The sequence below is a fragment of the Ammodytes marinus genome (assembly GCF_949987685.1).
Source record: "Ammodytes marinus genome assembly, chromosome: 9".
Classification (NCBI taxonomy): Eukaryota; Metazoa; Chordata; class Actinopteri; order Uranoscopiformes; family Ammodytidae; genus Ammodytes; species Ammodytes marinus.
Window position 1 is genome coordinate 6998700 of NC_137213.1, and position 13162 is coordinate 7011861.

Consider the following 13162-nt stretch of genomic DNA (forward strand, 5'->3'; position numbering starts at 1 on the left):
ATGGGCGGAGACATGGCACAGGGACCGATTCCTGTTGAGCAACGACGAGGAGTGGGGTGTCGCAGTCTTTGCCACTGAAGACAACTTGAGGAAACTGCAACGCTGTGGGACCGTCTACATCAGGGGTCCCCAAACTACGGGCCAAATGCGGCCCGCGGCCCGCTTTTTATTGGCCCGCGGCCGATTTTAAAAAGATAATGTAATATGGCCCTTTGAATTTTTTTTTTTTTTTTTTGCATTTCTTAGTTAACCCACTAGTGCAGGGGTGTCAAACACTGATTGATTGGCCCGTGGCACATATTAAAAATATAATGTAATATGGCGCTTTGAATTTTTAAATAATTTAAATGCACTCATTATATTACAGAGAAATATGTCCCATAAAAGAAAATGAGCAACAAGCCCATCCCAGAGGACCCTGCATAATATTTTATTTTAAATTAATATTATTATGGAAAATCTATGCGTCCTTCTCCAATAGCTTCTAATTCATCTGACACAGTGTCTCCATTTTTTTTCATACAAAATTCTTCAGATTTAGCCTCTTAATTTCCCTCTCAAAGTGCACCAGATTCATGCATTTCGCTTTAAAAACTTTAAAAAATCTCCCGGGGGGGCATACCCCCGGATCCCCCTAGGAGGGTCGGGACCTCGGCTGGATACTATTTTCACCCTGCTGGACATTGGACGCAAAGGCAGAAAACACTGGGTGTATCATTAGCATATAAACAAGAGGAGAAATGTGTCTGTTTAATGTGCAAGGAAAGTGTTGCCGTGAAGAAGGATTACAATTTACGAAGACACTATGAAACTAAACATCAGAGCAGCTACATGTCCTGATAAATGTGTTATTTTTGCAAAGTGGTCCGGCCCTTCGTAGATTTTTCTGTATGTGGCCCTCAGTGAAAAAAGTTTGGGGACCCCTGGTCTACATTGACGGAACATTTAAGTCCTGCCCACGCCCCTACACTCAGGTGTTCACGGTGCTTGGGGACGTGCACGGCTTCGTTATTCCACTTGTTCATGTAATGATGGGCCAACGCACAATTGGACACTATCGCCAGGTGTTCCAATGCGTAAAAAGTGCAACACGGCGAATCACCCATCACCGTTGGAGACCTCTCAAAGTCATCTGCGACTTTGAACAGGGGCTCATCACTGCGCTGGAAACAGAGCTTCCGAGGACGCGAGTGTGTGGATGCTACTTCCACTTTAACCAGGCCTTGTGGAAGAGGGTGCAGGGACTTGGACTGGCTACTGCATTCTGGAATGATGATCGATTGGCAGGAATCATCCGGAAGATGATGGTTCTAGGCCACCTGCCACTGCCCCTGGTCCAAAACAACTTTGATCTGCTTCTTCACCACCGCAACACCAGACGCGCCCAGCGGGACCACCCAGAGTTGCAGGACTTCCTTCAATATGTCCGCAACACATACGTCCACCCTGGAGCAGCCTTCCCACCTGCAATGTGGAATGTGTTCGAGCGAAACATGGAGCAAAGGACCAACAACCATGTTGAATCTAAGTGATTAAAACAGATTTTCTGATTAATTGAATAATTGCTCAGCACACATTATTTTTGATGTGTATAGGCCTAAGCCACTGTCAGCATTTGCATGCATAACAGCAGGATAAAAAGTTAAAATATTCTTTTTTTGTAGCATATCATCGCACTCTGAACGATGCTGTTCAAGTGCGCCACCCATCGCTGTGGATGTTTCTTCGCCACCTGAAGGACCAGCAGCAGCTTGCTGAGGAGAAGCTGGAGATGACAGATGGCAGCTGGTGATGCTGCCCCAAAAAGGAGACGCAAGTGGAGGGAGTTGGAGGCCCGTCTCCAGAGGCTCAGGGAGCAGTACAATGCAGGGCGCAGACATCTGGCATCGTTCTGGAAGGCTGTCAGCCTATTATTATTATTATTATTATTATTATTATTATTATTATTATTATTATTATTATTATTATTATTATTATTATCCTTTTATTATTATTTTGTTATTTGTAAGGTGTGGTCACTGTTCTGGATGGGTTGCTTGCCTATGTAGCCTATTACCTCTGTTGTGTTGTTCCTGTGTTCCAATACAAGTTCACAATTAAATTAATGTTTTGAAAAGAAAGTGTGCTAAGTGATTATTCAATGGATCAGAGAATCAATAGTTTCCGTTCTTTAGCCTATTAACGATTTATGTTTCTTTCCAGTGAAGGTTGTTGGGTTCTTGTTCGGACAAGCGAGCGGAAAAGCCCCAGCCATGGCAAAACAAGGACATATTATATACAGTTTAATAATAATTTTTTAGCAGCCACAAGCAGCATCCAGTCTAAAGTAATAAATACATATAAACAAACAATATAACAAATATGACTTTGACTCCGAAGAGACAGCTGGTGCCGTGCCGAGAGAGAGAGGTTAGGACCGTTACTTTGTGTATTTTCTAAGAGTTTTTATTCTATCAGAGTAATTAGTGTAGTTTGTCAGATGAATCGACACATTTATTGTGATTTTTTTATTCTTCTTCTGCAGCTGCAGTTGGTGCTGAAAATAAATTGCAAACTGCGCTTACAGATGCCACCGCAGGCTTAATATATTTGCTTATAGCTCTATTGATAATAATAAAGAGAAGCTTTATTTAAACACTGTCCATGTGATTCATTGTAACTTTGTTTGCTAGATAGAATCTCACAGAGGGAAGCGGCTGTCTCCTCTCACATTAAGGCTATTTTCTCTATAGGCACGCAGTCAGTCTTGCGACACAGCGCTGTGTTATAATTAAAACCTAAGTTGGCTACAATTGCCCTGCACGGCCGCCGAATAGTCGAATCTCTTGACTGAAAAGGCAGATCTGGCGGGGGGCGGCCACTCGTAGATTCGCTCGGTCGAGAGGGCGACTGCGCCGGGCATCACTGGAGCTTCTCCCCGCGGGGAGAGCCAGCGAGTCGGGCAGGGCTGGAGCGGCTCTGCCCCCAGCTACAAACCACCGGGGAACATAGGACCATTTTAAAATAAAGGGGTCCTATGTTCCCCGGTCACTACAAAGCGGGTAACATAGGACCCGGGGAATATAGGACGCGGGGAACATAGGTACGCTCCCGTTGCAGTGCTAGGGTTAGTGACTTTTGTCCACCTACGGTTATGGCTGTCTCAATTTTGGCCAAGCTAGGGTTAGGGTTAGCTCATTAGAAATAGTTACAGAGCTAGGGTTGTGGTTAGCCTGCTTCCTGGGTTATGGTAGCCACAGTTTGACTCGTAGCATGAGCTAACCCAGTTTAGCCAAAAGTAAGGGCTAAATGAGGCTAATTGTAACCCTAGGTGGACATAATGAGCTAACCCTAACCCTAGTTTGGCTAAAACTGAATGCTAACCCTAACCCTAGCTCTTAACCCTAAAGGTGCGAACACACTACACGTTACAAGCGTACAGACCAGGCGCGGCTGGCCCATAGAGGGCGCTGGGGCGCCGCCCCCCTCCTCCGACCCCAAAAAAAATAAAAAATAAAATTATTATTTTTTTATTAATTTGAGGCAACTAAACTATTTAATTTTACTTAAGAATGCACACTGAATTTATATTATGGCACTGTATTTACATTTCACGGCGAAATTCAAGCTCGAAACTGACTAATTTGACTTCTACGGGCGCCAGTTCACGGCGCCCCAAACCCTCGTTCACTCAGAGTGGCCCTATCAATTTCTATTACCATTCAGTTTTAACGGAGGGTTTGGGGCGCTAGGCATTGGCGCCCTGTAACTGGTTACCTGGCAACAAAAACAACAACATTCGGATCTACTACCGGTTGCTCGCGGAGTCGCGTGCAGTGTTGCCAACTTAGTGATTTTGTCGCTATATTTAGTGACTTTTCTACCCCCCTGGCGACTTTTTTTTCAAAACAGCGACAAGCGACAAATCTAGCTTTGTTCTGGTGTTATTTGGGACTTTTTCGCCAAGGCAAGTATCACTTTTCACTGTTCTCAACGAGCAGCGAGAGACTCCCCGGCCCCTCCCCGTCACAGAGCACTGATAGGCGGCGGCCCGGTCCTTGCGCACCAGTCCCTCTCAGCTGCGGTCAGAGCATAAGACACACACCTCTCTGCTCATGTTCCGTTAGCATCCCTATTAGCAGTTGTAGTAGCAGCTTCCCCCCCCCCTCCCTCTTCTACAGTCTATGAGTAGTGCAACTCAAAATATTATGCAGTGCTTTTTTAAACTTTGAGCATGTATGATATGATTACTGCTAGACTTACCATTATCACGTTGTTTATGCGATTGTCACGTTCATAACACACTAGAACCTCACCTATTGCCTAAGTTTGCATCATGCTTTTAGTGTGCATATTGTATATAGTTCTCTGCAAACCTATGTTGGCATCCTGCCTTTAGTGTGCATATTGTATATATATAGTTCTCTGCAAACCTATGGTGGTGTGACGCACACAAGACATATGGTCACAATTTGTGTTTATGTATTAATTTTATCAGTGATCATAATCACTTGTTTCCCAGCACTTGCTGATGATTTAAATTTCAACTTTTATTATCTCTTATTCAGTCTTTGAAGGCTTGTACTTCTGGGTGTGATACCGATTAACGCCAGAGAGAGAGAGAGAGAGAATGTTAACTTGTGTATAATTCTCAATTGTTATTTGCACTTTTAATCTTGCTGAATTCTACAAGGCAAATAAATTAAGTTAAAACCTAGTTCCCCTGCCCCATTTGTCTTTGTAAGGAAATTTTCTATTTTGTCTTTATTATTTTGTCAGAATGCACCAGAATGCTTAATTTGTATGTGAAAATCACCAAAAAATCTTCTGGGGGAGGATCCCCCCAGACCCCCCTACATGGTTTTGGTTTATAAAATTTCAGCCCCACCTAAAAGAAAATTCACCAGCCGCCACTGGTACAGACGCGTATAAAATCGGTTATTTTTCCATAGGGAACCATTGGTTTACGCGCGTACATGGCGCGTAGATGCGTCACTCGCGCTAAAGCAACATTTTAGCTGCGTTAGCCGCGTATATACGCAGCTACGCGCGGAGTTCAAAAAATGTACTTTTTACGCTCCTACGCATGACGAGTAGCCGCGTTGGCCAATCAGCGTTGGGCTTGACCCGACGTCACATACATTGGCACGGTCGGAGAACAGTGTACTGTATAGGGTTGCCACCTTGGATTTAGGAAAAAAAGGGACACTTGATGTTTGGGGCGAAGGGCTCGGCCATTATTAGGCTACCAGTTCAGACTGCCCAGTGTAATGACCTATAATAACCATACACACCTACAGTGCTTTTTACATTGGGATATATAAGGAGACTGAGGTGGGAACCCTGGACCTTGTAGGGGGGTCCAAGGGAATGCTCCCCCGGAAGAAAAAAATGCAACCTTTTAAAGTAAAATTCATCAATCTGGTGCACTTTGAGAAGAAAATTGCATGCAACCAGCCAGAAATACTGATAGTAACTTTACATGTCGCATTGTCAAAGAGCTCAGTCACTCATGTCAATAACAGGGTCCAAAAAGGAATCACCTAAAATAAGGAAATAAATCATCATGGGCCCCTCAACTAGTAGGTGAATAATAGAAAAGCAAGTGCAAAACTAAAGCATTATTAGCTCTGTCTTAGGGGCTTCATGAGGGGCCTTGAAGGTACAGTAATACGCTTTCTATGTGTAAATGCTATACTGTTCATAAAAAGTAGCTATCCAAACTTTATCTGTTGAATAGGGATAGGGAGGAGTGGGGGAGGGGGGGGCTTTAAGAGTCTGGGCCCATTATTTCATAATCCGTCTATGAACCAAATGGTTTCCACAATCTTTTTTTTTCTATTTTCGCGGGGAGCATGCACAAGCATTATTTATTATTTTAAAAAAAAGTGGGGGGCCCCACACTGGGTCTTGAAACGGGCCCCAGGATCGTTGAGACCGCCCCTGCCCGCTTGTCGTGCCGCCTGACGAGGGAACACTGCGCTTTCTCTCTGCCCGGCCCCGCTCGCCTCTCCATTGAGAATGCAATAGTTGGCGCAACAAACGCCTCGGCCCGTGTGAAACGGCCTTAACTACTGAACGAAGGAAATCAAATGAGGCTTTGGCATTTCCCCCCAAAGAACGGGACAAATTGTGTCCCGGGAGAGATTTATTTTTTCCCGGGACAGCTGGTGAAAAAAGAGAACAATTCTGGGAAAAACGGGACGGGTGGCAACACTAGTACTGTACACAGAGGCTGATGAGAGACACCGAGGAGTTAAATGTATTGCAGGCAGCCGAGCCGGTGCTGTATGACAGCAGCTCGGGAATAAAAGACGTGGGGAGAGTAAACCAGGAGAATGGACTTCCTGGTTAATTCAGTAAATATGTGCGGCTGTGCTTTAGGCGATAAAACAAGTTAGCGCCGTATAGCATTAGTTAACTCACCCGGTTGTGTGCGGGCGGCTAGCGCCTCATATTATGAACCCAAACATGACGGCTATGTCCGGGGGACTTTCACAACAAGTACAGCGAAGCACCGGTGTTGATCTACGCCAGCCACGGTCCCCTGTCACAGCCAGGTAGGGTAATGTTGGCTACTTAGCTTTATGTTGTGCCGCCGTGCACCGATGCTGCTGTAACTGTGTTTGTTATGTAGCTGCCGTGAATATGCAATGCTGTTTTAATGCTAGGCTAGTTGTGCTGTTCAGTTTGTCTTTTGGCACAGTTGTTGGCCGTGTTGTTGTTGTTTTTGTGCGGACATGCACGCTGTTGTGTCGGGTCGGGTCTGATCGCAGCCATGGTTAATTAGGGGAAATACAATATCGGGAGGGAGACTACGCACATAGAACAATTTTTGAAACAAAATTATCAAGCAACATTTTAGCTGCGTTACGCACGTAAATCTTACGCGGCAGCAGTGCTTCTCAAATGGCGGGGCGCACCCCCCCTGGGGGGGGCGCCGTGAGTTGTCAGGGGGGGGGGGGGCGCCGGCTGCCTTGATTTCCAACTGACCAAAAAAATAAATAATTTGTTTTGTTGTGCTAGCAAGCGCGATGTGTGCTTGTGTATGGTCATATCCGCGCGAAAGGCCGCGATTTGCTGTAAATAAATGTCCACGTGTCTCCAAGTGTCTCTGTAGGCTATTTAAAAATAAATTAAGCAAGTAGACTAATAATAACATTAATTAATTATTGGTTATCGCATCACAGAAGGCCTATTGGCCTATAATAATAAAAAAACACCACCTTTACAGTTACATTTTTTTTTTTGAAAGAAATGCAAACCTCAGTGAATCATTTGCTCTTGTTTAGCCTAAATGTTACAAATTGAGCTAATAAACTGAACGAAAAAGCGAAAAAATTTCTGTCCCCTGGGGGGGGCATGACAGAAAATAATTGAGAACCACTGGCACACAGTAAGTTAAAAGTGACCACTTTGGCGTTTCTTGGGTTATTGACATGTTACAAGACGTTGATACATGGTGGCTACCGCTCGCTAAACGCTTTCGTTATGTGTCCGACGGGGGGGCTCGGCTCTGTCTCAAGCGGCCAAGTTGAACTGCACTTCTTAAAATGCTTAAAAACCTTAGCCCTAGATTTGTGAGTGGTGTATTTGACTGAATATTTGACAGTACACACGGGTTTTGACCAGTTTTCGTCGTGGTGAAATGCACTTGCCGCCTATGCGACAGAGAGTGTATGCTCTGAGGAGGCGGCGGCTGCGCTGTGTGTCTTTAGCAGCCAATTTGAACTGCTATGTCCTTTTAAAAAAAATTTAAAAAACGTAGCCGAATTATCCCCACATATGTGTTTTCTATAATAGACTACATTTCATTTCTGTCCACACGGGTTTTGACCAGTAAACGTCGAGGTAAAATGCCTAAGCCGCCGATGCGACCAAGCGTATGTATGCGGCAGGGCTGTGTGTCAGCCAAACTGAACTGTCCTTTTGAAAACAATAAAAAAGTATAGCGGAATTATCCCTACATATGTGAGTAGTGTATTTGACGGGGTTTGGCTATTTTTCGTCGGTGTGAAATGCCCTTTTCCTTCAAATGTATTGGTGTAATTATGTAATAAGGGTACATTAACTAACTACTAAACATTATTCAAGTAAGGACTTTACCAATTTTATTTTAATTCCAGCCATTCTAAATCTCTGTATCTCTGTAAATAAAATGAACTACAAATTAATTAATGTACCCTTATTGTATAGTGTTACCAATGGCATTAGATGTACATTAGAATTGTGTTATTCAGTACTTTTGATTACAAGGCTTTAAATGTCTGTATTGTAATTGTTTTTCTTTTGTCTTACTATAGATGGAATTCAAACCTAAATTCTCATTTAAGGGTGCCGAGCTGCAGCTCCGTTCAAGCTCCATCGCGGCTCGGCACCTCCAGCAGAAGAAACAGCAGGGCTCTGCGGAGGCCAGCCAGCAGGCCCCTCTCAAGCCGCCAGAGGTGGCAGAGGCCGACGCTCGCGCCTGGGTCACAGCGCTTGGAGGAAACCCCGAGGACCGCCGACTGGTCCTGAGCAAGATGGAGGTCCAGCTCGGCCAGTACAAAGGGCAGACCTTCCAGTGGCTGCTGACCAACGACGTTGGTTACTCTACACCAGGCTGAGCGCGAGGGGGGGGGGGATACCAGCTGCACCCCTCTCATGGCCAGCAAAGACGCCCTGCTGGAGTACGCGGGCCTGTTCCCTGCTATGAGGCCGGCCATAGCGGGGAAGAGGAGGACAGGCCAGGAGGGAGATCAGCTGGTGGGCTTCGGGAATCACGGCTCCCTCACCTACAGGGAGCTGTATGACTCCAAGGATGCGGAGATCAGCAGGTAAGACTTTACCGTTAACGAAATGACATGAGGAGGGTGAAACGATTGTGTCTTTATGGTTAATATTCTGAACTCTTTTTTCCTAACTTCAGCTACAGGAGCTGGGTGAGGGGCCAGATGCCAGACTACCCCAACTCCGCTCTGGCCAAGCTGAAGCAGTATGTGTTGAAGAGGGACAAGCTTCACACAGCTGCCCCAGCGACCTCATTCCAGCCCTTTGCTGCTTCCTCCTCATCCGCATCCCAGGCCGCCAGCAGGATCCCCTCCACCATGACTCCACCCCCCACCACACCTCCAGCAGCCACCAGGAAGCCACGGGTTGCCCACACTCCGCCCCCTGCCACACGGGTGGCACACACACCACCCCCGGCGGCAGCCACCAGGAAGCCACGCGTGCCCCCCACTCCACCACAGACCCCCACCGTTTCCCCCACTGCTTGCCCTCCACCCACCCAGAGGAAGAGACAAGTCTCTGTCCTCTTAGGTATGTTTGGCAATAATTCTCATCATGTTAGCCTTTGTTGTTTTGTATTAACACTGTAATGTGGAGTTTAATACATCATTAATTGTGTTTCCAGCTTCCTCTGAGGATGAGGTGAATGACAGGCAGATGGTGGAAGCTGCTGCTGCTGCTGAAGTTTCTTTTTCTGGTAAGTGTCTTTCTTACTGTAAACACACCCAACGCATTGAAAAGTCATACACTGTGATTGCTGCATTTCTCTCTTGTTATTTCAGCCCCACCGGGGAAGAGAAGGGCTGCTGCTGCTGCTGCTGCTGCTGCTGCTGCTGCTCCTCCCCGTGCCTATGCTGCTGCTGCTGCTGCTGCTGCTGCTGCTCCTCCCCGTGCCTATGCTGCTGCTGCTGCTGCCGCTCCTAGGCCCAGTGCTGCTGTGCCCCTGCTCGCTCCAGTCAGGCTGTGCGCTCCCCAGGTCTGTGCTGCATTTAGTTAACTTTAATAAATCAATCTATAAATGTGCATGTGTTGAAGCGGTGTAAAGCTGCTGCTCAGTAAAGTGTTTTTTATTTTAATTGCAGGTCATCCTTCCGGAGGCCTGGAAGGTCAGCATGCCCCGAGAGCAGCAGGAGTGGGTCAGCAAGAAGCTGTTTGTGAGGGACAAGACAGGACACGCCATCCTGACTGGCGACATAACCATGTGGAACCATCCACCTGGTCCACGGGCTGTCTACAGTCAGTGTCCCTCCTCCCTCCACGCGTTTTTCCAGCGCCCCTTCTTCCTCTGGCTCCCATACAAACTCCTCAATTGCCAGCTGTCCTGTCCCATCTGCAGCCACAAGCTCACAGGCTGTGGCCTTTATAAGACCATAAGGAAAGTGTTGGACAGTGATGGCTGGTACTTTATGGGGACGGAGTATTTGGAGTGCAGGTAAAGACCTTTGTGCATACATGTCTATTTTTGTGACATACTAACGATATTGATAAATATGAAAAGGTATAAACGTAATTTCTTCACTAAAAAAAAATATATTCATTTTTCTCAGTTACTGCACGAAGAAGGTGAGCGGCTGGGACGAGTGTGTGCGGAGACAGCTTCCGCTGGCCCAACAGCAGATGTTCCCCGCCATTATGACGTACAGGCTCGCGTGCGACAGGAAGGTTGTTGCCCAGATGAAGGGGAGGACATTGGGCAACAGCGTAAGCCGGCTGCGCGCCTTCCTCGTTGAGCAGCACACAGCGGAGTGGTTAAGGCGGTGCACGCTCTTCCTACACACCTGCAGGCAGTTTAGGCGAGTAGGTGTGGAGGTGCCCGACCTGCCCGCTCTGCCGAAGATGGAGCCTGTGCCGTCGACTACGTGGCTGCTCTCCACATACGTCAGGGAGTCCTTCAAAACGATAGATGAGCTGAAGTCCAAGGTGACATCGACCTTCGGCTCCATCCTGAAGATGGACTCCACAAAAAAGGTGAGAAGATTAGACTTTGACTGGTGTAACTCGTATAAACGAGCCACGTCTTTACTAACTCACGCTTTTCCTCCTCCTCTGCAGATCACCAAAAAACTGGCGGGAGCGGCTGCCGGCACCGGTTTGTGGATGAGCAGCGTGGGGAACGAACTGGGCCAGGTTCTGATGTCCGTCCTGACCTCCGCTGAGGGCTATGGACTGAGGGATATGACGTCAGGCCTGCAGGAGAGGTACTATCAGGCTGGGGTGGCACCTCCCCTGATCCTGTACGTGGACAGGGACTGCTGCCGGAGAGATGGAGTGTGCGCAGCGGGGGCTCTCTTCTCCGAGTGGCCGCACCTGGCCGTCCGGCTGGACATCTGGCATTTTATGCGTCGGCTGGTGGCGGGTGTGACCTCGGAGAGCCATCTGCTGTACCCGAGCCTGATGAGGCGGCTGTCGGCCTGCATCTACGAGTGGGACCCGGAGGACCTGTCCATTTTGAGGAGCGCAGCGCTGGCAGACTGCCTGCGGAGGAAGGGAAACCTGGAGCTGACCATCAGGGAGATGGCGAAGCACTGTCGCCGCCGCACGTGCGGGGCACAGGAGACGGAGCGTCTCCTTGATGAAACACTCCAGACGTTCATGGATGCCACAGACACCATGAACGTCCCCATACTGCACCGCACCAGAACGGAGGAGATCTGGCGCACACAGCGGCAACACGTCACCTGCATCCAGTTACATCACCAAATGTGTATTGTATACTATTTATCAGCATTTTTCTTGTCCGTGGAGATAATAATCAATCCTTTTTCTCCTCGTCAGGACCCTCCCAATGTACCGCTGTACACGAGGGTCGGATCGGTGACGATATATATCTATATGTATATATACATTAATTGGTTTTATTGAATCTTTTGACATAAAAAAATAAATATATAAAATATATAATATATACAATGATGATTCCTCTTAAATATATACAATGATTCTTCTTGCCTGGCTGGCAAGGGAGGGAGGGAGGGAGCAGCAGCAGCACTGTGGGGAAACAGATGCACAAAGATTAGTGACCACAGTCAGAGCTTGTTACGCTTAGATTTTTGTGCAATGTTCAACAGTCTTACTCTGTGCTGCTGGCTCCGATGAGGGCAAGCCGGCTGGCAGATCTCCCCAGGCAGACGAGGGGAGCAGGCAGGCTGTTGATACACACAGAGAGAGAGCCTTAGTATCACAGTGGTTGTTAAATAAAAGCTCAGTGTGTTAATGTATATGTTATAACAATACTTACAAGGGATGTTCATGCTGGTTGCAGGACAAGCTGGACTACTGAAGCCTCTGCCCAGGCAGACGAGGAGAGCGGGCTGTTGAAACACAGAGAGAGAGAGCCTTAGTTTCACAGTGGTTGTTGATTAAAGGTCGGCGTGTTACTGTATATGTTATAACAATACTTACAAGTGATGTTTACTTCTTGGTCTGCAGGGCGAGCCACTCGATGGGATCCATGTACTTGGCATCCTCAGCGCAGTAGGTCGCCCTGAGTCCGTCCGCCCTCCTCAACTGCCTGTGCCCCGTCTCCTTCACCCTGCGCTGGCCGCACCGCTTGCAGAGGCTCTCAAATGTTCGAGTCGCCACTTTCTACCCTCTGAGAGCCGCTTTTTCTTTTTTCAGCTGCTGCTGCTTGTGGCGCCACGCCGTTGTCCTGGGCAGCTCGGCAGCAGCGCAGCAGCATTGGGTGCGGCCAGGGGATCCGGGGCTGTGGCTCCAGCAGTAGTAGATCCCTGGGATGGGGCCGGCAGCTCCTCCACAGGCTGGATCTGTTGGAAGGAGAAGGCGGTGGAGCTGCTGGGCTCGGACTGGTCCTCTGGTCCCCTCGGGCGCACGACGGCCTCCTCTGCCGCGGCGGGGGCTGGCAGGGCCGACCTGGCCACATCCAGCCTTCCAGTGTCTGTGGAGGCCATCTTCCTCTTGACCCTGCAGATTAAACACAGCGCACACGGCTTAAAGCAAGAACACTCATCAACTCTATTCATAATGAGCAAATGAGTGAAGAGCTCCTCCTTACCATTGCGACATTGTCGTCACGTTGACACCAAAGAGCTGAAGGGCCGGACGGGTCCTGAGGGCCGGGTGAGCCGAAACGCAGTCCCTTATCGCGCAGTACGCCATCAGAACCACGTTCCAGTGGCTCTGCTGGACGCCCGACACCTTCTTGCTACTTTGGTGTATGGCCAAGAGTCTGATGAAGATGGCCTCCACAAGCCGGCTGGTGTCCGACCACGTCGCCGGCAGACCCCTCGTCCCCACTATGCAGCTGTAATAGGACAAAGTAGAGATGAGATCCAAGTTAAAACAACTCATTAAAACACAGCACTTGTGTGATTACACGTACCGGTTCATGCTCTCCACCCCTGGCGTGGCATTCGCAGACTTGGCCTTCTTGTACCTCCCCTTGTTTAATTGGGTC

General features: G+C 48.0%; 1 protein-coding gene across 1 annotated transcript; it reads left to right on the plus strand.

The window, feature by feature from the left end:
* Positions 1 to 8622: 8622 nt before the first annotated feature.
* LOC307256036 (uncharacterized protein) lies at positions 8623 to 12028 on the plus strand (the record flags this gene model as incomplete). Its single annotated transcript, XM_080034902.1, has 8 exons — positions 8623 to 8795; positions 8888 to 9279; positions 9374 to 9445; positions 9531 to 9724; positions 9831 to 10180; positions 10296 to 10716; positions 10801 to 11553; positions 12011 to 12028. 8 exons carry the CDS (start codon positions 8623 to 8625, stop codon positions 12026 to 12028), a joined length of 2373 nt encoding a protein of 790 aa, XP_079891028.1.
* Positions 12029 to 13162: the final 1134 nt, after the last annotated feature.